The following is a 26,943-nucleotide window of genomic DNA, read 5'->3' as shown; positions in this document are numbered from 1 at the left end:
TGTTCATAGCACACAAATTATATATACATATATCCAGCACCCGTAGCGGCTATATCCTCTTTGTCTATTAAACTCCCACCAATCCAACTATAATTAGGCCTTTGGGTTCTATAGTCGCTCACCGTTCAATCCACGTGGCCTGGGTGCTCTTGGCCTGAGCCCTACACTTATGATTTCAAGTTAATCCCCCGCACACAGGCCACCCTGACACTCATTTACAGGTAAAATATATGGATTGGCTTAGCCGATTCGAGGTCTGACTCGGGGGCTGCTGCCCCAAGTCTGTCGCTAAGGGAAACAATTTCACCAAGTGTTGGGGAAAAAAAAGTGTTGCAGCGCACTCCGAAGGTTAAGGATCGCTCAATTCATCCATCTTTATTATTTCTTTTGGTTAAAAATCAGCATCCAAGGTCTAACGCATTTCGCAACAACGTACTTCTCAGAGACCTCAGTATCCATTATACCACCATGTGTCTTATACCCAAGAGAAAACCCTCCCAAGGAACTTGTCATATCAATTAACATAGGCAAAGTTTCCGCACACCAGAGTGCTTTAAAATCCAAAATCTTTATTGATCCATAGTAATGGGCACACAGCACGTCTAGCTTGACGCGTTTCGGGCACCGACGGCCTTAATCATTAGCATGTCCGTTATTATGGAACAATAAAGATTTTTTTATTTTAAAGCACTCCGGTGAGCAGAAACGTTGTCTTTTCTTCTTCCTATTCAGTGAGGCGTGGGACGCCAAGAGAATCCAGCGCCCAGAGACAGATCCATGGGCCGCCTGTATTGCAAAGAAGGCTAGCGGTGAGTCAGAGCGGTATTTTCTATTCTATTTTCTATTCTATCAATTAACATGGCAATTATCAATACATTGAAAAAATGGTTAGAAAACAATCTAGACTTCATAGTAGTGATATGCGTGCCGGCACAATACCTGCTGGACCCGGTTCAGGCCGACCCCGCACCCCACCGACCCCGATCCTCAACTTCAACTGCCGGCTTCTGGCTTTATATCCCCTGCGCCTGCTCACCCCGCCCTTTTGTGACATCATCAGCGGGTTGGGTCTATAAAGGGAAGTTAGAAGTCAGGCTCAGGCGGGCGCGGAGAAAAACCCGACCCGCACATCACTACACGACTTCATATTAGTTAAATGTATCATAAAGTTCACAAGTTGCAAGTTCATAAGGTACAAATTGTTACTACATCTCGTGTTGTAAAGCAATCGTGTTTCTTTTCATTAGAGGTTTTCTACTTTGCGATATAATCGCTCTTAGATAACAGATTAGGTGCTGAATTTCATATATATATATATATATATATATATATATATATATATATATATATATATAATCTTCTAAAAAAGAACCACACTCTCAGGGAGTAAACGATTATAGATAGCTTTAATGCAGGTTACAGACTAACGTTTCGGCCCAACGAGGCCTTTCTCAAAGTGCTAACATAGTATTAAAACGAGCCTTATATCTATGTACTGGCGGGAAAAACAGCAGTCACAACTATGACGTGAGAACTAAGCGACTGCCTATTGAATACATCACATTAAGTACATAAATAGTGTAAACCAGCCTCACAGTAAGATTAAATACCAACTTTAGCTTATATATTAAATGTGTCGTTTAATAACAGCCTGGGATGTGTAGTTCAACAACAGCATGGGATGTAGATAATTAGATGCCATAAGGTATATAACTTGAGAGTGCAGTGATGGAGCTTAATAGCTGCTGATAGAAGCATCAATAGTTTTATTGGGGTGTATATAGGGAATTGAGTAGGAGCTGGGACATGGACAGGGAGGCTGATAATATCATATTCAAAGGAAGTCACATTAGTAACATCTGTAACACATTATGTTCACTTCGGTTAACAATCAACTACATAGTGTTACTTAATGGTTTGTTTTTAGCCCTTTTATTGATAATCAAGTATGTGAGTATGCTGAAGTGTGTAAGGTGATAACACAACAGACTGACTGATGCATACATCTTAATGACATGGTTTACACTATTTATGTACTTAATGTGTTGTATTTAATAGGCAGTCGCTTAGTTCTCACATCATAGTTGTGACTGCTGTTTTTCCCGCCAGTACATAGATATAAGGCTCGTTTTAATACCATGTTAGCACTTTGAGAAAGGCCTCGTTGGGCCGAAACGTTAGTCTGTAACCTGCATTTCCAACACTCTGACATCACTATCGATTTTCAACTGACATCATCAGAAGGAGCATTGGGGCTTCAGGTAACGGGGTTGTCCCATTCCTGACTAACTCCCATGTTTCTGCTGTATTATTATTATTTTATTATTATTAACATGTATTTATATAGCGCCAACATATTGTGTAGCACTGTAAAGAAAATGTGATTATACAACTAAATCACATGAATTATATACATAGAACATATGGAGTTACATAAATCACAATCAATACAGGTACAAAAGGTGAGGAAGGCCCTATGCAAAAGAGCATACACTCTAAAGGGAGGGAGTAATACACAAGTCGTGGGAGTGGGCTAGATCGAATTAAGTGGGTGAGAAATGTGGTACTGTATGTGGTGTTGCATTTGGTAGTTAAGCAGAGTGAGGGTGGTCTTCTCGAAAGAAGTGCGTTTTAAGAGATTTCTTCAAAGCAGAAAAGTTGGGAGAAAGTCGGACAGACCGTGGGAGAGAATTCCAGAGGAGGGGTGCAGCCCTTGCAAAGTCTTGAATGCAAGTGTGTGAGGAGGTAATGAGAGAAGAGTTGAGTAGCAGGTCAGTAGAGGAGAGTAGTAAGTGGTTGGGTGAGTATATAGAAATGAGTTGAGAGATGTAGGGTGGGGCAGAGTTATGAAGTGCTTTGAAGTCAGGGTCATTAATTTGAATTTGATTCTGAAAGGTAGCGGATGCCAGTGCAGGGATTGACAGAAGGCGAGGCAGAGGAGGAGCGGTTGCTGAGGTGTATGAGCCTCACAGCAGTGTTCATTATGGACTGGAGAGGTGACAGTCTCTGGAGGTGAAGGCCAATTAAAAGAGTTACCGTAGTCTAGACGTGATATGACGAGAGAGTGAACAAGAATTTTGGCAGCATCTTGGGTGATGAATGATCATATTTTGGATATGTTTTTATGTTTGGACATGATTTAATAAGTGACTGGATATGAGGAGTGAATGACAGGGCAGAATCTAGAATAACCCCAAGGCCTGGGGAGACAGAGTGATAGTGGAATTGTTAGCTATGATGGATCCTTTGGGATGTTACTGGTGTTAGTTGGAGGAAAGAGAACCATTTCAGTTTTAGAGAGGTTTAATTTAAGGCAGCGTTTTGACATCCAGGTAGAGATAGGCAGGAAGAGATGCGAGTTAGGAGTTCTGGGTTGAGATCAGGAGATGAGAGATAGATCTGAGTATCATCAGCATAGAGGTGGTAGTGGAAACCATTCGAGTTGATTAATTTGCCGAGGGAGGAAGTATAGAGGGAGAATAGTAATTGTCCCTGGACAGAGCCTTGAGGAACCCCAACAGAAAGAGGTAGGGGAGAGGATGCTACTTCGTTGTAGGAGACACTGAAGTAACGATAAGTAAAGTAAGAAGAGAACAAGGACAGGGCTGTGTCACGAAGGCCAAACGAATGGAGGGACTGGAGGAGGAGAGGGTGATCTACAGTGTCAGATGCAGCTGAGAGATCAAGTAGTATTAGTAGTGAGAAATGATTGTTGGCTTTAGCGGTTAAAAGGTCATTAGTTAGTCGAGTCAGTGCAGTTTCAGTGGAGTGTTGTGGCTTAAAACCAGATTGTAGGGGGTAAAGCAGGTTATTGTCAGAGAGGAATGAGGTTAGTCGGTTGTAGACTAGGCGCTCAAGTAGTTTATGTATCCCACCTATTCTTTATAATAAAGTGTAGGGTATTGTGTGTTTACCATGTATGCGAGAATTCAAATGTCAACGTCAAGGTTGCCAGGCTGGTAGTTTAAAATTAGACCTGGCAACCCTGCATTGAGGGAAGAGTAATGTATGATGGAAGAGTACTGTATAAGGGGAAAGTACTGTATGAGGGGAGAGTGCAGTACGAGGGGAGAGTGCAGTACGAGGGGAGAGTACTTTATGAGGAAAGAGTACTGTATGAGGGGACAGTATTGTATGAGGGAAGAGTACAGATGAGGGGAGAGTGCAGTACGAGGGGAGAGTACTGTGTATTAAAGTGTAGGATATTGTTTGTTTACCGTGTGATCCGAGAATTCAAATGCCAACGCCAGGGTTGCTGGTGGTTTATAATTAGACCTGTCAACCCTGCCCGACGCGTTGAGGGGAGAGTAATGTATGAAGGAAGAGTACAGATGAGGGGAGAATACTGAATGAACGGAGAGTACTGTATGAGGGGAGAGTATTGTATGATGGAAGAGTATTGTATGAGGGGAGAGTAAGGCTTGAGGGGAGAGTACTCGACCCCCTTAAGCTAATGCAGCATGAAGAGCAATCCCACAAATAAAAATTTGTCGCCCTTAATGGAAAGCAATCAGGTGAGAGCAAAAGGGGGTTAGAGATAGGGCTGCCGAGAGAGAGAGAAGTGGGTACTTATGGCCTCCCACTGAGAGGGCATTGCTGTCAGGGCTCACCGTTCCTCTACAGCGCCGCTTCCAAGATGACGACACCCATAGCCACCACGTGGACATCAGCCTAGTGACGCCGGCAGTGTCATACTGGCCCGGCGGGAAACCGGGAAAAAACCCGGTGGGCCACCGACCCTCATGGGCCCCCGCAGGGCCAGACCCCTCTTCTGATATAGGAATTCTAAAAAAAAAGTTTTCTTTCGGCGCCGTCTGCGCATGCGCCCGCTGTTCGCGCATGTGCGCTGTGTGCTCATTCATGCGTGTGGCCCGATCGGCACCTCACAGTAGGGGGGCCAGAGGGGCCTGGACAGAGGTCCCAGTGGGCCAAGGCCCCCCAGTCGACCCTGGACGCCGGTGTGCAGATGCGTGATGATGTGTCTGGTGCCAAAATTTAAAATACACGGACACCAAGGTCACGGGTTCAATGCCCGATTGTAGGATGTGGCTACTTCATTCCTGGCTGTTTCTATTTTCCTGTGATTGCTGATTATTGGATTTTTCTGTTTTGATTATTGCCGCCAGCCTTTTGAACTATTGCCTGTATCTTGACTACGTTTATTCTTGATCCCTTCTGTACCGCGATCTTAGACTTTAACCAGAAGTTTCCTCCTAGGTCCGGACTTCCCTCGCTGAGAGCCGATAGGCCCCCGTGACAATTGCACCTTCACAGCAATGACTTTGGGTGCCGCTGGCCAGGCTTTGGGTTTACAGAACGTTCAAGCAAGAGACGGGTTAGAATTATATTTGTTATCTTATTATTCTTTGCTCTAATGTATTCTATTTATATAACTTAAAGGAAATCAATGAATTGTATATGGAGAGATTGAGACAGATACATTGAGAGAGAGATCATATGAGATGCATAGATAGAAGTAGACTGGTGAATGGTGGATACAGACAGATAGAGAGAGGGAGATAAAAAGATAGATCCTGTAGTAGGAGGTCCAGCTTTTGTTCAGCCCCCCCCTCTTTAGTTCATAACAAAGTTCCAGATGTAGGAAATATCAATGTCTATCAGCCATGGTTTCAAACATTAGACCCCAAATTCCACCCTAACGAACCATCATAGTGTTTTGTATCCAGGGCATTCTTCCCAAATCTCACCCTAACTGGCCCCGATGGCCTTCAAGATGATGTTTCAAGGGGTATCTAGGACATCAAACAGACACTTGACCCACATTTTCCCCTAATTGGCCTTCATGATGGTCTTTCAGAGGTATCTACGATATAAGAAATCATCAGCTATTAAGCCATAGGGGCAAATTTACTAAAGGGCAAAGTGGCTAATGCTGGAGAAAATTCGCCAGCGTGACGTCATTTTGGCACTTTGCCAATTTACTAATGGGCACCGGCATAATTAGGAGATGGACTCTAGCGCAACTTCGCACTCTAACGGCAGATGTGTTTTCGCTCTGGCGAAAGAGCGTTACTACGCAAATTCAATGAGTTTATGTTTTTACTGAACGTTAACTCTATCACCAGACTTGCCTTCGCCACCTCAGACCAGGCGAAGTGCAATAGAGTAGATAGGACTTGGTCCAAAAAAAGTTGAAAAGTTTTATAAGTCCCAAAAAACATTGGCGTCTTTTCCTTTTTACAAGGTGATAGGCTAAAAGAGATTGTACATTTTTTTTTTTGGTACCCCTCCTTTCCCCCTATATTTCCTTACCAGGTCCGGACTGAGATTCACAATAGGCCCTGGCATTCCAAGTACACAGAGGCCCAAGCAGCCCCCCATCAGCCCACTAAATAGTGACTGTCTATGGCAACTTACAGCAGCCCCTCTGGCATTTGCCAGAACCAACAGATAGTCAGTCCGGGCCTTACATATGGCACATAAACTATACTGTGGGCTCAGGTGTAGGGCAATATAACAACTTTATTTTATTTTTTAAGGTTCCCTGGCTTCTGTAGTGTAATGTATTTGCTGCAACATATACGTCCATTGAAATTTAACTTCCCGCCATATGCAAATTATCTAACGCTAGTGCAACTTCGCTATGCCTGCCGTAGTAACAGCGCAACGTCGCATCTTGGTGAATTATTGTTGTATGTGTGAAGTTGCACCTGGCGAAGTGTGGCAAAGGCGATGAAGCCGTCGCTGGCGAATTTTCGCCAGTTAATGAATTTCCCCCATAGTATGTACAATATCTAGGACATCAGATAACTTCACCCCAAATCTCACTGAAATGGCCTTTCAAGGTGGCTTTTCAGGGGTAACTAGGTCAGTAACGCTTACCTTAAATCTTACCCTAACTGGCTTTCATAATTGTCTTTCAGGGTATGTAGGACAGAAAATAGACATCCACCAAAAGGCTTCACCTACTTGGCCTTCAAGATGATCTTTCAGTGATATCTAGGAAAAAAGACACCCAACATCTTATCCTAACTGGCCTTCAAACTTGGCATTCAGGGGTACGTAGGAGAACAAATATGCTTTCTCCCCAAATCTCACCCTAGCTACCCTTCAGGCTTTCATCTGTCACTGCCCCCAAGGGTGTCAAGCTCTACAGTCTGGGAACCTCAGATAAGAACGCAACACAACCTTGCCACACACACAGAATCTCCCGGCAGAATAATTATTTCCATGTTATTGCGTGTGATTATTGAATGGGAGTCCATATAGCAGACCTACAAGGATTCACTTCTATCAGCAAAGACACGTTTTCTCCTCCACAATAAATGGGTTTGTTTGTCAACTGTAACACACTGGGCACGAGGGACTATAATTAATCCACCTTTTACCCCAATGCAGCATCTGAGTGTTGGAGAGCTGATTGGTGCCATTTTCCCTGTGCTCCCAGGCAGGGCAGTCCTAAGAGTCTGAGTACCCCAGGGTAGAGCCCTGCAGGGTGTTGGGTACCCCCCAAAAAACAGCGAACCTGTAGGATGTAGGAAGAACTTTCAGGTGCAGGTTGGGGGTCTGAGGGTTTGCAGGTCAAGTTGTGGATCTTATCAAGTTTTATTCCTTTAAAAGTTTTTAAAAATGTTTTTTTTTTCTGTCTAGCCCACTAATGATGACATCACTTCTGGTTTCCAGCAACGGCACTTCCTGCTTTATGTTGGTCAGCTTTTCGTGGATCAGTTTGCAGATCAGGCAGTTGCGGGTCAGGTAGGTAAAAATGTGGGTGTGGGTTACAGGTCTTGGTATTAAAAATTGTTTCCACGCAAGACTCTTCCCCAGGGTTGGGCCACCATACTAAAGTTGTGGTTCACCTTTGAGTTAACTTTTAGTATTTTATAGAATGGGCGATTCTAAGCAACTTTTGGTCTTCGTTATTTATTTTTCATTGTTTTTTTTCAATATTTCCCTTCTTCTGACTTTTTCCAGATTTCAAATGGGGGTCGACTCCATCTAAAACCAATGCTCAGTAAGGCTACAAATTATTGTTATTCCTACTTTTTATTGCTCATCTTTCTATTTAGGCCTCTGTCTTTCATATTGCAGTCTCTTATTCAAGTCAATTCATGGTTGCTAGGGTAATTTGAACCCTAGCAACCAGATATTGGAAACTGCAAACTGGAGAACTGCTGAATAAAAAGCTATATAACTCAAAAACCACGAATAATAAAAAATGGAAACCAAAATATCATACTAAAAGTTAACTTAAAGGGGATGTTCACCTTTGAGTTAACTTTTATTTTGTTCAGGTAAGTTTTATTGAACATAAGCAAATTTATACATCACATTCAGTAGGATATACGTATGAGCTTGACAACAATATTCCATTACAGGAGACAATAATGATCCAGTTCTAGCTAATATCTACTTATGTCTGGTCACACTATACTTTACCCTGACAGAGTTTATTTTACAAATAATCACAGCTCCAGTACCTCTGCAGGGGGTATTTCCTTAGCCAGGGGTCCCATATCCTATGGAACTTATCCAGACAGCCCTTATATTTGGCTAACATGAACTCTGTGTTGGCCGGATTAGACACCTCACTTATCCAATGTGCTACTACTGGCGGGGCCTCCGCTTTCCAGTTATGGGTAATGATTCTATGCATTGAAATAGAGCTTTACTTAGGAATAGAGCCCCTTGAGAGTCCACAATAGTATCTGACTGTTTATTTAATACGCATAGTTTAGGGTCATTTAGGTTATCCCTCCCCGTTACTTCCTCTAGGATCTCCAGTGTCTCGCTCCAGTTTGCCTGAAGCTTGGGGCAACTCCAAAGGGTATGTTGTAGATCCCCACTGCTTGTTTGCATCTAAGACATTGTGGTGAGAGATTGGGGAACATTAGTCTGCTCCTCGTGTAGTAGGCCGTATGTAGGAGGTACAGCTGTAATATTCTGTGCCTAGGAATGAAGGACACTTGAGACGGGGCTTTAAGTGCAGCCGACCACTGCGTATCAGTAAGGACTCCAAGATCCCTTTCCCATTGCTCTCTGCATTTTAAGGCTTTATCCTTGTGTCGTTACTTACAGATCAGTTTGTACACCCTTGAACTTATGCCCTGGGTCATTTCTGTATTTATTAGTGCAATGACTGGGTGCCCAGCTATTTCCCGGGGCTTCTCTTTGTACCACTTTGTTAGCTTTAACCTGAGCCTCATATAGAATAACCAATGGGATGAGGGGGTGGCCCTACCAGCTCAAGTTCGGAGAATGCAAGGGGTTTGTCATGTCACCATACATCATCTATTGTGCGTACCCCTTTGTCTAACCAACCTTCTGGGGGCTTTAGCTCCACCACTCCGCCCAGGTTGGCATTTCCCCATAGCGGGGTAGACGGGTCAACATTTGAAATTCCCATTAGATGGGTAATCTTGGATAAGACCCACTTGACATTCCCTAAAATGGGGTTGAGGTTAGTCCTGTTAGCTTTGACAGGCACCATGAGGAGTGCTTGGATAGGGGACAGGTTTTTGGGAATCCAGACCTTATACAGGGCTCTATGGGCAATCCATCAGCACCTGCAGCTTTCCCATTAGGGAAAGAATCATTGGCCTCTTGCACCTCAATTAGGAATATACTTGACTCCAGGTACCCTCGATACTCGGGAATTAGTTGGGGAAGCTGCATTGAGTTAAGGAATGCTACTACCCCTGGCATATCTGTGGGGGCTAGGGTGGACGAGTACAGCTTGGAGTAGAAGCCCTTTAGAATATTTTGTATTTCCAGCGGATCTGCGGTTGGATTCCGATTTGCGTCTTTTTGGAGGCCGATAGCAGGGGGTGTTGAGTATTGTCTGGACAAGTGGGCTAGCATTTTCCCTGCTTTTTCTCTGTGCTCGAGAATATTTACTTTGGAGAAAAGGTACTGTTGCTTTGCCTTTTCAGTCATATAGTCTGCAACCGCCTCTTGCGCTGATTTCAGTTCCTCAAATCCTTGATTTGTGGGATGTATTGCGACTTGTGTTTCTATCCTAATTACTTCTGTTCTAGCTGTTGTTGCCTAATGGCGTATTGACCCTTGTAGGCATTGATTTCTACATGAAAGAACTCACGGAGATGCCCTTTCAGCGCCTCCCCCCCATTGAGGTGGTCGTCTGAATCCTCAATGGCCCCTAAAAGGTCAGTAATGGTTTCTTCTACTCTATCCTGATTTTTAAGTAGGTGCAACCAGAGAGAATTAAGAGACATCTGGGTCTGCTTTGCTGGGGCTCTAGCCTCAATTCTAATTCCAATGGGGCAATGTCTGAGATGCCTCTCGGCAGGTATTTAATACTCTTCACCGATGTGAGCGCTCTTTGGTTCAGAAAGGCATGATCTATTCGACAGGATCATATGTGAGGTGGAGAAGCATGAGTATTGCCTTACTCCCGGTGGTAATGTCTCCATGCTTCCACTAGGCCAGCCGTCTCTGTTATGGCTAATAGATTGTGTGCGGGGGGTCGAGACTGTCCTACCATCTCTACGCAGCCTATCCATGCTGGGGTCTATAAGGGCATTATAGTCTCCTATAGCTACTACGGCAACATGGGGAACTGTGCTATAAATTGGATTAGTTGCACCAGACACTCATCTGTGTAAGGGGGAGGTACATATATAGAGGCAAGCACCACCTCTTGAGATTGGAGGAAGCCATGTATAAAGATGTATCTGCCCTTTTTGTCTGTTTTGATGGATTCAAATCTATGGCGACGGGCGCTACGAGCTGGTGCTAAGATCACATGCTGCTGTCAGTGAATAGCCAGAGAGGAGAAATCAAGTGCCGAAGAATGAATGGTCGCCATGTCGCCTTTTCTGAACAGGAACGGAAGTGGACTTTTTGTGATTTTAAAGTTTAATTTGTCTTGGTGTTTTTATTTCGTTGTATTCTAACGAATTTTTTAAAAAAAATGTTGTGATGTTACTGGTCCTTTAACCATTAAGTATCCTCCCCCTTCAGCCCCCTCCCCTTCCGCCCATGTCCCCATCTTTTGGCAGAATTTCTCTCTAACTAGCACAGCTAAACTGAGGCGTTCATTCTTGCTGGGCCCCTTAGGGTCGTGAACTGAAAAACACATATCACCTGGGAACTGGTAAATAAACAAGTGTAAAAGACTTTAAAGTTAGCAGTGCACCTACTCGGTTCCATGGGGTTAACAGCTAGTATGTGAGTATAGCTTTGAAGAGACAACTCATAAAATAGATGGTATGTACTGTCCCCTCAGTGTCCAATCAAGTTCTGGTTGGCCTTGTTGGCAATGATATCGGTTATACAGAACAAAACATTCAACAGGCCTTACTCACTGTACATTCATTTGCGTGTTGGGCGGCTCTTTCCTTTGGTCACGAGAAAATGCTGCTGCTCTTGCCGTGCCTTAAGGTGTCAGGCCCGGATCTTCTGTGTGTCCAGCCAGTTGCTGAGCTTGAGCGGCGCGGTGAAGAATCGCGTCTGTCCCTCCATGATAACTCGCAGTCTGGCGGGATACAGCATCACGTACGGCAGGTTAAGGTCTCGGAGGCGCCGTTTCCCATCCATGAACTTTGCTCTTTGGCGCTGGACTTCTGCCGAGAAATCTCCAAATACTGAGATCTTTGTGGCCTGGAAAGTAAGGGTGTCTTTCTTTCTCACCTGCGATAGTAAGGCATCCTGATATCTGGAGTTCAGTAAGCTCTCCTGTTCATATTCCGGTCTCTTAATCAAAATCAATTTGTGGTTGCTAGGGTAATTTAGACACTAGCAACCAGATACTGCAAACTGGAGAGCTGCTGAATAAAAAGCTAAATGGCTCTAAAACCACAAATAATAAAAAGTGAAAACCAATATATCATACTAAAGGTTAACTTAAAGGGGTTGTTCACCTCTGAGTTAACTGTCAGTATGATGTAGAGAGTAATATTCTGAGACAGTTTGCCATTGGTTTTCATTTTTCATTTGTGGTTTTTAAGTTAGTTTGAGTTAGCTATTTATTCAGCAGCTCTCCAGTTTGCAGTTTCCAAAATCTGGTTGCTAGGGTCCAAATTACCCTAGCAACCATTAACTTATTTGAATAAGACACTGGGGTATGAATAGGGGAGGGGCTGAATAGAAAGAGGAGTAATAAAAAAAGAGCAATAATAGATCTTTTGTAGCTTTACGGAGCATTTGTTTTTAGATGGGGTCAGTGACCCCTATTTGAAAACTGGAAAGAATCCGAAAAAAACGGTTAATAATAAAAAAAAAAGTAATGAAAACCAATTAAAAAGTTGCGTAGAATTGGCCATTCTATAACATACTAAAAGTTAACTGAAAGGTGAACCACCTCTTTAAAGGTGAACAGCCCATTTAATCGACACATTTTTTTCTGCCTAGCCCACTTCTGATGACGTCACTTCCCGTTTCCAGCAACGGCACTTCCTGCTTTATGGTGGTCAGCGTGTGGCGGATCAGTTTGCAGATCAGGCAGTTGCAGGTCAGGTAGGTAAAAATGTGGGTGTGGGTTACAGGTCCGGGTTCACCTTTAAAGGACCAGTAACATCAAATATTTTTACAAAAATATTCGTTAGATTACAATGAAAAAAAACACCAAGACAAATTAAAATTTAAAATAGCAGAGCGTTTACTAAGAAATAACTTACAGAAACATGGCTACCCTGGCACCGAGAAGATTCTTTCTGCCTGCTGCTGCGGGCTGCTGGGGAGATGCGCAATCACACTGTATGGAGCAGTAAAGGGAGCTCCATACAGGGAGATTCAATGAGGTTGAAGGCGCAATCACTGGCTCAGTGGTAGCCATGAACTCCCCTGCTCTGTTTCATCCATTCTTCCATTTTTGAGTTTTCTAATGCATTTTAAATGAACTAATAAATCTGGATTTTATTTCTCTAGCCGGCCCTTCCTGTCAGTGCAGACGCTATGGGGTTAAGTATCCATCTCCGGAGGCAGGACAGAAGAAAAAGATTCGGCTCCACCCCCTTGATATATACTGATGCTCCTCCTGAACCCCTCAGTTTTTTTCTTCTGTCCTGCTGGAGGTTAGGACAGCACATTATTTATTTATTTATTTCTTTCTTTATTTCTTTATTTTTTTATTTAATTATTTTACACTATTCTCTTATGGATTTCTCGTCTCAGACTTCCACTACCCCTATACCTCTCTCAGAGTCGGTTGGGGCACTGAACAACTGGATCAAATTTTGGATCCTGATATTCTCCACAGTAAAGTCTTACACAGACGACTACTGTGCTTGGCTCCCTAACCGCATGTCTCCTCAGCTTCTCAGGTTAGCGGTTCAGCGGGTAGCATCCCAGAAGTGTACGGAGCTTACACAGCTACCGCACTTCCGGTTTTCTTCTTCCTCACTGCAGGTAGCAGTTTCAGACTAACCGCGCGGGTCTGTGCATTGGCGCCAAATCTGACGTACATTGCGTACGCTACTACGCGGCCGCCATTTTGTTTCTTTAGCGTGTCGGCAGCAGGCGCTCCCGCAGAAGACACGGACAGCGGTTTAGCTACAGCGATCATTCAGGACGGCTTACTCAGCTTGTAGGTACCATGGCAACTCTTTTCTTTCTTCATGGACGTTTTTTTCTTACAAGAAACAAGCCGTTTTTTCAGTAATATAGCCTGTAGGCTCTCATTACTGTTTAAATCATTACTCTTATGTACAGTTTTGGCGATAGGTTACCTTATAACATCATGCTGATATCTAAATCTACTATGGGCATCATGTTTCTTTATTGATACAGTCCTACTATTTTCTGTCCTACAGATACAGTATCATGGACACTGAAGGTGTACTAGAAGACCTCAGAAAAGATATGTCTAGTGCCATCTCTACACCAAAGGCCAAAAAGGCCACAGGCAAACGAACCCATACCCAATTCAAAAAGTGCAAGAAATGTAAACATACATTACGCAAAGGGGAAGATAGCATATGTCTGGACTGTGCAGATCCACTTGATTCAGCGCCAGTCTTATCACCTCACCCAATTCTGTCCCAGGATATTGAGGAGACTCCTCAAATAAATGCAGCACCACAACAAAATCCTTCAACTTCATCTAAAACACCTCAAATCGAAGAATTATTTGACTGGATTAAGTCCACTATTCAATCGTCAGTCAATAAAATACCGCCTCACGGTAAGAAAAGGAAACCCCAACTACGGTTAGACACGGAGTCTTCAGATTCCAGTACTAACAGTGATCAGGATAGTGACCCAGAACCAGGGGAACTTTCTGTTAGCGAAGTGTCTTCGGACGAATCAGACAATGAGCATCAATATCGCTCTATTGCAGGCCCTGACATAGCCAAACGCTTATTACGGGAAATGCTAGCCACTTTAGAAATCAAAGATGAGACCACTGCTACTTCCAAAGCTGACAAGGTCTTAGGAGTGCAACCCAAAAAATCTAGAGTTTTTCCTGTGTTTAGATCTGTAGCACAGATTATTGACAACGAGTGGTCAAAACCTGATCACAGACTCACGCTCACACAGCGCTTCCTTAGCACCTACCCTATCCCTGCGGATCACCAAAAGGTCTGGGATAGGGCACCCAAGGTAGATTCAGCAATTGCCAGATTATCCAAAAATACCACACTACCTACTGAAGATGCTGCTTTTAAGGATCCGATGGATAAGAAGATGGAAGCTTCCCTGAGGAAAGGCTACACACACGCCACAGCTATCCTCCGACCAGCGGTAGCTTCAGCTGGTTTAGCACGTACAGCTCGTTTCTGGTGTCAGGAGCTACTACACAAGCCCTTACCACCTGAGGAGTTACAGGAGGAACTACAACGTCTTAGTTCCGCTTTGGCCTTTTTATCTGACGCAGCTATGGATACAGTAAAACTGGCAGCCAAAACTAGTGTCGACACAACAGTTGCCAGAAGAGCACTTTGGTTGCGACAATGGACTGGAGATACAGCGTCCAAAACCAGGTTGATTAATCTCAAGTATACGGGTGATACGCTTTTTGGACCCGATTTAAAGCAAATTATAACAGAAGTTACGGGGGGCAAAAGCACCTTCTTACCGTCAGGTAAACGGCCTAGACAAGAATCTTCCAGTAGGCCATATAATAGACAATGGAACTCCCAAAACCGTTCCTTTCGACCCTTTCGTAACTCCAATTTTCGGTCCTCGCAAACCGGTACGGACTCGAAGAAGGGCAGACCCGCTTGGTCTAACCAACCACGGCAGCATCGGAAACCAGGTCCCCCCAAGACCACTTCCACCTGACTCACACAGTTCAAGTCGGGGAGGAGTAGGTGGCCGCCTGTTCGAATTTCTCCCACATTGGCAGTCACACATTCAAGACGATTGGGTTCTAACTATCATCAGCGAGGGTTACAGGATTCCTTTCGACACCCTACCTCCCCGCACTTTCATACAATCGTCCATACCAAAGGATCCCGTCAAGTTACAAGCTCTCCTCAACATTGTCAGCGAACTGTTGCGCAACAATGTCATTACCAAAGTTCCACTACAAGAGTGTTACAAAGGCTTTTATTCCAATTTGTTTCTGATTACAAAGAAGGAGGGCTCCTTCAGGCCAATACCCAACTTGAAACCCCTGAATCGGTTTGTCTCCAAGCTGAAATTTCGCATGGAATCGATTCGATCAGTCCTGATGTCCATGACGGACCACTGTTACATGACAAAAGTAGACTTACAGGATGCGTACTTACACGTCCCCATCAGGGCAATCTCTCAACAGTACTTGCGGTTCACAATCCTCCAGAACCATTATCAGTTCAGGGCTCTTCCTTTCGGCCTATGCACAGCGCCCAGGGTGTTTACGAAAGTCCTCAGTCCTCTCATTGCTTACCTCAGACGCCAAGGGATCACACTCTCCCCATATTTGGACGACCTCCTAATAAGGTCGCCTTCCTACGAGCAGAGTCTTCGAGACACTCAAATTTGTGTCACTGCTCTCAAACAACACGGTTGGCTCATCAACCACAAAAAGAGCCAGCTCCAACCGTCACAGAAAATCCAATTCCTGGGGATGTGGTTCGACTCCTCCCTGCAGACTATCTCATTGACCTCAGAGAAGATCCAAACGATCTCGCTCACAGCTCATCATGTCCGCCTGCTATCCACGGTGTCCGCGGAACTTTGCCTTCGTTTGTTGGGCTACATGGTAGCAGCAATTGAGGCCCTGCCCTTCGGCAGGTTCCACATGAGAGTGTTTCAAAATCATTTTCTGAGGCATTGGAACAAGGATCACTTCAACCTGTCCCAACAAATTCCAATGACAGAGTCAATAAAGCAGTCATTACAATGGTGGACATTGACGCCCAACCTTGCCTCGGGGAGAACTTGGACCACACACCAATGGACAGTGGTCACAACAGACGCCAGTCTCACGGGTTGGGGGGCCACTTGGCCACCTCGCAATTGCCAAGGCACCTGGTCGCCGGAGGAATCCAGGTTACCAATCAACGTTCTAGAAATCAGAGCGATAAAGAATGCCCTTCTTCATTGGTCACCGGAACTGACGGGAAGACCGCTCAGGATTCAGTCCGACAATGCCACAGCAGTGGCCTACCTAAACAAACAGGGCGGTACTCGCAGCCCCCGAGCAATGAAGGAAGTGGCTCAGATCTTCGACTGGGCGGAATCCCATGTTCCAGTCGTCTCCGCAGTTTTCATACCGGGCGTACTAAATTGGGAGGCGGATTACCTCAGCCGGCAACAGATAGACCAAGGAGAGTGGGAACTGCATCCAGAGGTGTTTCAACAACTCGTTTCCAGATGTGGGGCACCAGACAAAGACATGTTGGCCTCAAGACACAACTTCAAAGTTCCTACTTACTGCGCCAGGTCTCAAGACCCGGGGGCAGCGTTTGTGGACGCCTTAGTCATACCATGGACTTTCGGGAAGGTTTATGCTTTTCCACCTCTAGCTCTACTGCCACGAGTCATACGCAAGATCCGACAGGAGGGGACGCAAACCATACTTATCGCCCCAGATTGGCCAAGGAGGGCATGGTACTCCGAGATTATGACCTTACTAGTAGCTCCTCCGTGGCGGTTGCCTCTCAGACAGGATTTACTAATGCAAGGCCCAGTAAAACACGACAATTTACAAGGTCTCCATTTGACGGCGTGGCTCTTGAATCCGAAATCTGGCTGGCCAAAGGGTTTTCAGAACAGGCCACAGACATTCTGCTGAAAGCCCGAAAACAATCCACATCTAAGGTTTACCATAAAACATGGAAGACTTTTATAGACTGGTGTGAGGCCATGGGGTTTCCATGGCGCCAAGCCTCTATACAAACCATTGTCGAATTTCTCACTCAGGGTTTTCAACTCGGCTTATCCTTGGCTACTCTGAAAGGCCAGGTTTCAGCGCTTTCCTTATTGCTTCAGCATCAGTGGGCTAGGGAACCAGACCTTATACAGTTTCTTCAAGGGGTGGGTAAGGTTAGGCCTCCCTTTAGGGACCCCACTCCCCCTTGGGACCTTACCACAGTGCTCCACGCCTTGCAGGGCCCCCCCTTTGAGCCATTAGCATCTTGTTCCTTGAAGTTCCTTACCTGGAAGATGTCTTTTCTCTTAGCAATTACATCTGCGAAACGGGTTTCAGATATAGCGGCCCTATCCCAAAAAGAACCTTGGCTTATTCTGCACCAAGACAGGGCGGTTTTTCGTACAGTTCCATCATTTACTCCCAAGGTTGTCTCTTCCTTTCACATTAACGAGGAGATTAATTTACCTTCACTATGTCCACGGCCCTCTAATGTGAAAGAAAAAGAATTGCACAAGCTAGATGTGGTCAGAGCAATTCGTTATTATTTGGATAGGTCCAAATCCTATAGGAAGACAGATACCTTTTTGGTGACTTATGGGTACAACCAGGGTTCTCCAGCTTCTAAGAGAACTATTGCTAGGTGGTTGGTGGACACAATTAATTGTGCTTACGATGTCATTGACAAACCCAGACCGTTTAAAGTCAAAGCTCATTCCACCAGGGCACTGAGCACTTCTTGGGCTCTTTATAATTCAGCAACACCTGAACAAATTTGTAGAGCAGCCACTTGGGCTTCACTCTCAACCTTTTCCAAATTTTACAGACTACACGTCTTTCATTCAGCCCCTGCAGCCTTTGGTAGGAAAGTTTTACAGGCTGCAGTGAGGCGCTAGTAATTATCTCATCCCACCCAGATCGGGGACCAGCTTTTGGACGTCCCCATAGCGTCTGCACTGACAGGAAGGGCCGGCTAGAGAAAGAAGGATTTTTAACTTACCGAAAAATCTTTTTCTAGACGGCCTGGACTGTCAGTGCAGTAAGCCCCACCCTGATAATTCCGTTCTGTTAAGTTGTTATGTTAACATGTTATGATATTGTTATGTTGTACACTGCTTGCATGTTTTTTCTCCTCCACACTAAGCTGGCAAACTAACTGAGGGGTTCAGGAGGAGCATCAGTATATATCAAGGGGGTGGAGCCGAATCTTTTTCTTCTGTCCTGCCTCCGGAGATGGATACTTAACCCCATAGCGTCTGCACTGACAGTCCAGGCCGTCTAGAAAAAGATTTTTCGGTAAGTTAAAAATCCTTCTTTTACCTGTATTGGTAATCTCTATCCCTACCATTGAGCCAGTGATTGCGCCTTCAACCTCATTGAATTGTTTGTACGACGTGACCAGAGTGGAACTACTGGACGGAGGGATAGAGCTCTCACCTCGTATGTGGAGTCGACTGCGCTTATACTTGTGTTTCTCTGCAGAGCCTGCCTTCGGGGAAGTGAACGAGCTGGACGGCGTGTTTGTGAATGGCAGGCCCCTGCCCAATGCCATCCGGCTACGGATCAGATCAGAGAAAGACGGCTATTCTGGCACCAAGAATATTCCCTCTGCCTGACAGCTCTGTGGGGTTTATACAACTTCCCACCTCCACCAGTTGCCCTTACCCATTGCTCAGCTTGAGTTCTCTGCACGCAGCGCTACCCAGCTCAGGCCGCTCACAATCTGCGCTTTCCCTGACTGGCCAGTGTGATTGTGCGTCTCCTTTAAGTCCTTTAAGTTAACTTTTAGTATTTCATAGAATGGCTGATTCTAAGCAACTTTTGGTCTTCGTTATTTATTTTTTTATAGTTTTTTTTATTATTTGCCTTCTTCTTCTAACTCTTTCCAGATTTCAAATGGGGGTCACTGACCCCATCTAAAAACAAATGCTCTGTAAGGCTACAAATTTATTGTTATTGCAACTTTTTATTACTCCTCTTTCTATTCAGGCCTCTGCCTTTCATACTCCAGTCTTTTATTCAAGTCAATGCGTGGTTGCTAGGGGAATATGGACCGTAGCAACCAGATTTTGGAAACTGCAAACTGGAGAGCTGTTGAATAAAAAGCTAAATAAACTCAAAAACCATAAATAATAAAAAATGAAAACTAATATCATACTAAAAGTTAACTAAAAGGGGTTGTTCACCTTTGAGTTAACTTTTAGTATGATGTTGAGAGTGATATTCTGCGATAATTTGTAATTGGTTTTCATTTTTATTTGTGGTTTTTGAGTTATTCATCTTTTTTATTCAGCAGCTCTCCAGTTTGCAGTTTACTAAATATGGTTGCTAGGGTCCAAAATACCCTAGCAACCATTGACTTATTTGAATAAGAGACTGGGATATGAATAGGGGAGGGGCTGAATAGAAAGAGTAATAAAAAAAGCAATAACAGATCATTTGTAGCTTTACTGAGCATTTGTTTTTAGATGGGGTCAGTGACCCCCATTTGAAAACTGGCCAGGGGCAGTGTCGGAATGGGCTGGCGGGACACCGGGAAAAAATATTCAAATTGGTACAAAACAATATACCAGTCTCCTAATCTGTTACCCCAATGGAGCATCCAAGTGTTGGAGAGCTGATTGGTGCCATTTTCCCTGTGCTCCCAGGCAGGGCAGTCCTAAGAGTCTGAGTACCCCAGAGTAGAGCCCTGCAGGGTGTTGGGTACCCCCCAAATAAGCAGCGAACCTGTAGGTTGTAGGAAGGACTTTCAGATGCAGGTTGGGGGGTGTGAGAGTTTGCAGGTCAAGTTTTATTCTTTTAAAAATGTTTTTTTTTCTGCCTAGCCCACTTCTGATGACGTCACTTCCCGTTTCCAGCAATAGCACTTCCTGCTTTATGGTGGTCAGCGTGTCGCGGATCAGTTTGCAGATCAGGCAGTTGCGGGTCAGGTAGGTAAAAATGTGGGTGTGGGTGGGGTTACTCTACCGTAAGGTGGGGCCTTCATATTAAAGTGGTGGTTCACCTTCAGGTTAACATTTAGTAAGTTATAGAGCAAACAATTCTAAGCAACATTTCAATTGGTCTTCATTATTTATTTTTTAAAGTTTTTTTTATTTTCCTTCTTCTTCTGATGCTTTCCCCATCTAAAAACAATTTATTGTTATTGCTACTTTTTATTACTCCTCTTTCTATCCAGGCCTCTCCTATTCATATTCCAGTCTCTTAATCAAATCAGTGCGTGGTTGCTAGGGAATTTGTACCCTAGCACGCAGATTGTGGAAACTGCAAATTGGAGAGCTGCTGAATAAAAAGCTAAATGACTCTAAAACCACAAATAATAAAAAGTGAAAATCAATATATCATACTAAAAGTTAACTTAAAGGGGGGCGGATCCAAGATGGCAGCTCTGTACCTTATCTTTAATCCTGCTTTAATCCCGAGACCATTCAATAGAGTGGCTGGTTATAAAGTCTACATAAGCAGAGCGACGATATGGACAAGCATGTTTTTATTGTTTCTTTTTCTGTTCTGTGCTAAATTTTTCTTTTCTGTAATGGTGTACACTGCTGAGAATGTATATGTCACTACAAAATGATTGGTATAGCAGTAGTTTCGTGGAATGTTAGGGGACTCAACTGCTCAAAAATTCAAAAGAGCCTTACTATTTGATTATGTTTAGAAATATCGCCCCGCAGTATTGATTCTTTTGATTCTTCAGGAGACTCATCTGACCGGCCAGAAATTGCTAGCCCTCAAACGTTTCTGGGTAGCGCACGCCTATCCCTCTCCTTTTTCAACCCATGCGAGAGGAGTGTCCATACTGATTCGGAAAGGGGTGCTGTTTGATTTTTTAGATGTCCGCATGGACTTTTATGGCCAATACATAGTACTACGTTGCAAAATCAATAACCAACCACTAGTGCTTGTTAATGTATATTGTCCTCCCCCCTTCTCATTGGCGGTTCTGGAACAAATTTATAAAATCATCGCTGGTCTACCTGCGGTGCCCATTTGCATGCTGGGAGACTTTAATAACGTGGATCCCCAGTTAGACAGGTTGAGCCAGGCTAAGCACCACTGTCTAAACCTCAAAACGTGGACTGAATCCTTAGGTCTTTTGGAATTGTGGAGATGGAAACACCCGACAGAACAGCAATACTCCTGCTATTCCCCCAGTTATGGCTCACTGTCACGTATAGATATGGCTCTCGCCTCAGCTGATTTTGCACAGATGGTCGAGTCGGTGGAATAACTCCCTAGGGCATTTTCGGACCACTCCCCGTTATCAGTGATTCTGGCACTAGGCCCCAAGATAGCACGGGCAAACTGGAGACTTAACCCGTTATGGCTTACTCATCCCCAAATTAGGGACCAAGCCCAGGAGGAATATGTTGCATATTGGTCCATCAATCAAGGCACGGCCTCTCCTGCTCTGTTAAGGGACTCATCCAAAGCTGTTGCCAGGGGTGTCTTGATTAAGGAAGTTGAGACTGCCTAAACTTTAAGCAAAGCAGAGGTGGTGTGGGCAACAAACTGTGTCTGAGTCAGGCCCAAAGCAACCTTGAACTTGCGCAAACTAAACTAACAAAAAAGAGACTCCTCTAAACCAGAAGGTGTTTGATCAAGGGCACAAGGCAGGGAAACTGCTGGCCAGACCTACTAACCTACGGGACTTGCAGACCCTGATCCTGAGAGTCAGGAACTCCAGGGGGACCTTGGTCTCTAAGTCACAGGACAATTTACAGTGTTTTGCCAGCTCATTACTCTGATGAACAACTATCCGAATTCCTGGGCTCTATAGAATTCCCCCACCTGATGCCTGAGGAGGCTCTGTATTTGGATAGTCCAATCACTAAATTAGAGGTAGCAGATGCCCTGGCCTCACTTTCGACGGGTAAAACCCCTGGAGAAGATGGATTTCCAGTGGCGTGGTATGTCATGTAAGGCAAACCCCTTCTTCTTCCCTCAACAAAATATTCCTAAACTCAATTGAAGAAGGCACTCTTCCTCTCTCATTCCATGCTGCAATCATAATTCTGATACAAAGGAAGGGAAGGACCCTGAACAATGCGATGCATATAGGCCAATCTCCCTGATCAACACAGACACCAAAATATTTGTCAAAATCAGAGCAATGCGATTGGTTAAGGTGATCTCCTCCATCATTCACTCCAATCAAACGGGTAATGCCTGAAAATCCACCTTGACTAACCTCAGACGGGTGTATACACATCTACAAACCCAACATTACAACATAGGCTCCAGGATAATAGTATCTTTAGACGCCGCCAAAGCGTTTGATTCAGTAGAATGGATGTACCTGTGGGAAACTCTCAGGTGCTTTGGATTTGGCCCCATTTCATAGGCTGGATCCAGCTTCTATATCAAAGGCCAACAGCTTGGATTAAAATTCATGGGGCACTCTCTGATCCCTTTCTATTGGCATGGGGCACCAGGAAAGGGTGTCCCCTGTCGCCGCTTTTATTTGCCATTGCCATCGAGTCACTAGCCCTACTCATTAGGCAGAATCCAGACATAAAAGGGCTAAAAATGGGCACTCTGGAGGATAAACTGGTGCTTTACGCTGACAACCTTTTGCTTTTTCTGGCCGACTGTCAAGACTCTTTATTGAAGACAACATTGAGCCTATAACAAACAAGGGAAAGTTGTGCTCACCACTAATTTTTAAAACCATTAGGAGGGGGTGCAATGAGGCTGTGACCACAAAATACATATAGACAAATACAAGAGTCCTCTGCACTCAACCCATTATCAATATATTTAAGACGGAGACATTTTGTCCATACCGCTACTGAAAAATGCCTTACCCTTTAAACAAAACAGGGATTGTTTGTCCATATATTGCAATATATTTAAGCTGGCCAACTACGTCACAGTCATCCCATATCTGGCCAGTCCTACGCTCAATTTTATCTGATTCATTAAGAATTCTATTGCTTCATTATACATTTTACAAAGGGACTAAGTTTTACCTTAGTCCCTTTGAACATGATATTTTTTGCTCAAATTTCTCCACAAGCAACATAACTCTCCCCTGTGGGTTCCCATAACGTAGAATTATATTCGTAGAATAAACTCCATTCTGATTCCATTCCTATGGGCCAATAAAGTGCCCAGGTTATCGTGGAACGTAATTACGGCCCCAATTCTAGAGGGTGGACTCGGACTCCCACATTTGTATTGTTTTTCAGCAAGTCAAATCCACCACATGCTCAGCTGGTTCCATGTAGATGAATCTGATGCGGGGTCAGTCCTTCTAGCCCTACGAGTGGGATCATGGGAAGCCCTCAGGAACCTGCCTTATAGGAAGCTAGCGGATTATACGTCCTGCCCCTCTACCGTTACAACTCCATACAGAGCATGGACTGCGGCTCACAAAACGTCAGGTCATATCCCTCCAATTCTGTCACCATATCTGCCGTTATGGAAGAACTCCCACTTGCACCACTTTGTGAGTCTCCAGGACTTTCACTATTGGTCACAGTTGTGGATCAAGTTTTCGGATGACCTACTGGTGGAGAAGAACTTCCCTTCGTATATACAACTGAAGGCCAAAGTAGAAGCCCAGACCATTCAATTTTATAGGTATTTAAAACTCAGGCAAGCCCAATTTGGTTCCCTTACTCTGGAATTCAAGACCCCTCCGTCCGAACTCACACTTAGGGACCCTCAGACCCGGATGCTTACCTCTCGACTATACTGAGGCCTGATTGGCTTAATCCCCTCACCTTTTGATAGTGCATATAGGAACAGTGGATAATAGTCTGGGAAGGGAGTGTGACTGTGGGATAGCAGGTATAGTAGGGAGAGATGGTGCCTATAGTAACAATGGGATAATAGTCTCTGGGAAGGGAGTGTGACTGTGGGATAGCAGGTATAGTAGGGAGAGATGGTGCCTATAGTAACAGTGGATAATAGTCTCTGGGAAGGGATTGTGACTGTGGGATAGCAGGTATAGTAGGGAGAGATGGTGCCTATAGTAACAATGGGATAATAGTCTCTGGGAAGGGAGTGTGACTGTGGGATAGCAGGTATAGTAGGGAGAGATGGTGCCTATAGTAACAGTGGATAATAGTCTCTGGGAAGGGAGTGTGACTGTGGGATAGCAGGTATAGTAGGGAGAGATGGTGCCTATAGTAACAGTGGGATAATAGTCTCTGGAAATGAGAGAAGATGTGAGTAGTGTTGGAGTTAGTACTACAGTGGTGCAGGCATTGAGGGAAGCCTGGGGGGAGGGTCACAAGGACATTGGACTTTAAGTTGTTTATGAACTACAACTCCCAGAATGCTCAGTCTTTGGCAGGACATTTATAATAAAAGAAATGTATAATAAATCATTGACATTCTCCAACAGGGGGTGAAAGTCCCTATAAAATAAAAAGTGGCCAGACTATAAACTAATATACCATAAGAAAACATCCCTCTCATTCCCTGTCTCTCTCTGCCTTTCCCCAGAGCCTTCCCTATCTGTTCCTCCTCCTCTCTGGACTACCAGCCAGCTGAAGATTCCAGGGCAACTGTTCTATACACTGCTGCCTAGCAACACTGGAATTCCCACATTGTGTTCCAAGCCTCACTATGGCCTGGTTGGTTGATATCAGTAAGCCCCGCCCATCGCCGAGGAGCAGGAGCTGCACGTGGAGCAGGTGAGGGGGAGGTGGCTGTAAAGTTGCAGATGGGAATATTGGGGACAAGAGAAGATATTGGAGGACACAGAAGGGATTTTCGGGTGCAGGAGAAGATTCTTTTTCGGGGTCTCAGCCAGAGAAGAACAAGTGACATTGGTATAAAACATCCCAACACTCTTCGTTCTCAGTTTGGAGCGGGACCTCTTGGAACTGCGTTATAGGTAATTGCCCTTTAAATTAACTCTTTGCTGTACACAGTGATCTTTTCATTTATATTTTCAGCACTTTTTGAATTATTTAAATTTTTGTCCTGAAGCTGTCCAGTTTTATACAGCTACACCCACTTGTTACTCATAATGAATTAATAATTAATACACACTTATTTATTTACACACCTGCACACGCACATAACACGCAATTCTGCCGGTTGTACACGTATGCGCACTTACACTATTTGTTTTTCTTTTTTTTTTATTTATCGCATTGTCTGTTTTTATTTTTTGCATAGAAAGATATTTTATCGCCATTGTGAATAGCGTATTCGCTGTGCAATACCTTTTGTATATTATTTTGGGGATGATAGTGCAATTTTGTTGATTTTTGGTGCATTTTTAACCATTTTGTTCTCTTGTTTCTGTCCGTAAAACCTTCATCCAAGCCGAAATATTGAAACTGGGATTTCTGATTTCACTAGGTGGGAAAAAAACGACATTATCGTCTTTTTCAACGCTTCTTATTGGACTTACCTTCCAATGCGTCGTTATCCAATAAACAGCTCGCTATGTACTGATCCAACAAAATAATTTCTCAATGGCTTATTGCGGAAGAAACACCAAGCCTACGGTTCATTCATCCTTAATCGATTCCTTATCTAACGACGCGCGAAAACAAACAAGGCCACTGTCTAATTTAGTCGTTCTTACTTGGATTTCCTTTCGTTCGTAAACACACAACAATCAGGTTTACTTTGATCAACTACACATAATCTTAATCTATGGAGGAATTTCATTTTAATGTTCTAAGTAGAACATCCCAACTACCAGAAGGTCCGTTATCAGAAAATCCCAGGTCCGAGCATTCTGGATAACAGGTCACCATTCCTATATTAATTCAGTGAACTATTCTGATCATAGTCATCATAGAATGGGTAGCAAAAAGTGAGAACCAGCAATTCATTGTCACTTTTTGCCAAATTAAATCCTGAGACTGCCATATATAAACACCCTCTCTCCTGGTAAACACTATCGCCTCCACTTAAGGGTTACTGCAGACTGAGCATAAATCCTCAACGATCTCATTACCATATTGGTACTGATATATACTATACTTATATCATATAAAACTAAACTACCCTATTTATGCGAACACAAAAGATCAAACTTTTTTTCCTTACCGATCGTCAAGCCATTGGTATCCACGGCGATCTACAAACACGTCGAAAAGCATTTCTACTGCACACAAACCTAACACGTTTTTTTAATAAAAACAAAAAAAGACAAATCTCATTGTAGCACTGGATTAGTGCATTTGGACTTGCTGCCAGTGCCGCCGTAACTACGGATAAAATCTGCTCACCAGCTGGTAATTAGCTTTCATTCAACCCTTTTTCTGATCAATGTTGCTTCTAGGGCACTCTGAGAATTACCTTACAATAACAGATACAGGGCAGTCAAACATGTAGCCTTTAAGCGAAAAGCAAGCTACGCATTATTGCCAATAGATTCAGCTCATAGTGAAGCTCACATTACGATCATTATCCAGCACGCTGCCAATCAGGGCTCAACCACCAGAGGCGCAGCAGCACACCGCGCCAGCACGGGGCCCACGAGGCCTCCATACCCCCATCGAGGCCCTCAATTCCACCTACTACAATTTCCACCCATAAATATCTGGGCACCGAAACACACGTACACACTTAACACACTCTCTGGCAGGCTCACTCCGAAACATATATTGCTTGTGGCCACTCACATCACTCATACCGGCACTGGCTCGCCAATAGCTTGCCGCTCACACACTCACTTGACTCATCTCTGCCCATCACTCATACCCCACACTCGGCCACTCACCCACTCAAACCTCTCATCATTCTCC

The 26,943-nt window shown here is 44.2% G+C and overlaps 3 protein-coding genes and 2 long non-coding RNA genes across 8 annotated transcripts in view; 3 read left to right on the top strand and 2 right to left on the bottom strand.

The window, feature by feature from the left end:
• The window catches only part of LOC121393056, a 1,743,327-nt gene that overhangs the window by 966,223 nt on the left and 750,161 nt on the right, over positions 1 to 26,943 (bottom strand). The window lies entirely within an intron of this gene.
• Positions 1 to 26,943, bottom strand: part of LOC121400993 — an 840,200-nt gene that overhangs the window by 249,812 nt on the left and 563,445 nt on the right. The gene's annotated exons all lie outside the window — the stretch shown is intronic.
• Positions 647 to 7,668, top strand: LOC121401035. Its single transcript, XR_005966059.1, has 4 exons — positions 647 to 809; positions 5,218 to 5,335; positions 6,885 to 7,019; positions 7,612 to 7,668. It is a non-coding gene; the product is annotated as an uncharacterized LOC121401035 (long non-coding RNA).
• On the top strand, positions 7,675 to 12,373 carry LOC121401059. Its single transcript, XR_005966087.1, has 3 exons — positions 7,675 to 7,716; positions 10,033 to 10,127; positions 12,334 to 12,373. It is a non-coding gene; the product is annotated as an uncharacterized LOC121401059 (long non-coding RNA).
• Positions 13,053 to 15,204, top strand: LOC121400964 (lamina-associated polypeptide 2-like). Its single transcript, XM_041585323.1, has 2 exons — positions 13,053 to 13,511; positions 13,734 to 15,204. Exon 2 carries the CDS (start codon positions 13,744 to 13,746, stop codon positions 15,202 to 15,204), a length of 1,461 nt encoding a protein of 486 aa, XP_041441257.1. The 5' UTR covers positions 13,053 to 13,511; positions 13,734 to 13,743.

This window comes from Xenopus laevis, chromosome 3L (assembly GCF_017654675.1).
Source record: "Xenopus laevis strain J_2021 chromosome 3L, Xenopus_laevis_v10.1, whole genome shotgun sequence".
Lineage (NCBI taxonomy): Eukaryota > Metazoa > Chordata > Amphibia > Anura > Pipidae > Xenopus > Xenopus laevis.
This window is presented reverse-complemented; position numbering and strand designations above follow the sequence as displayed.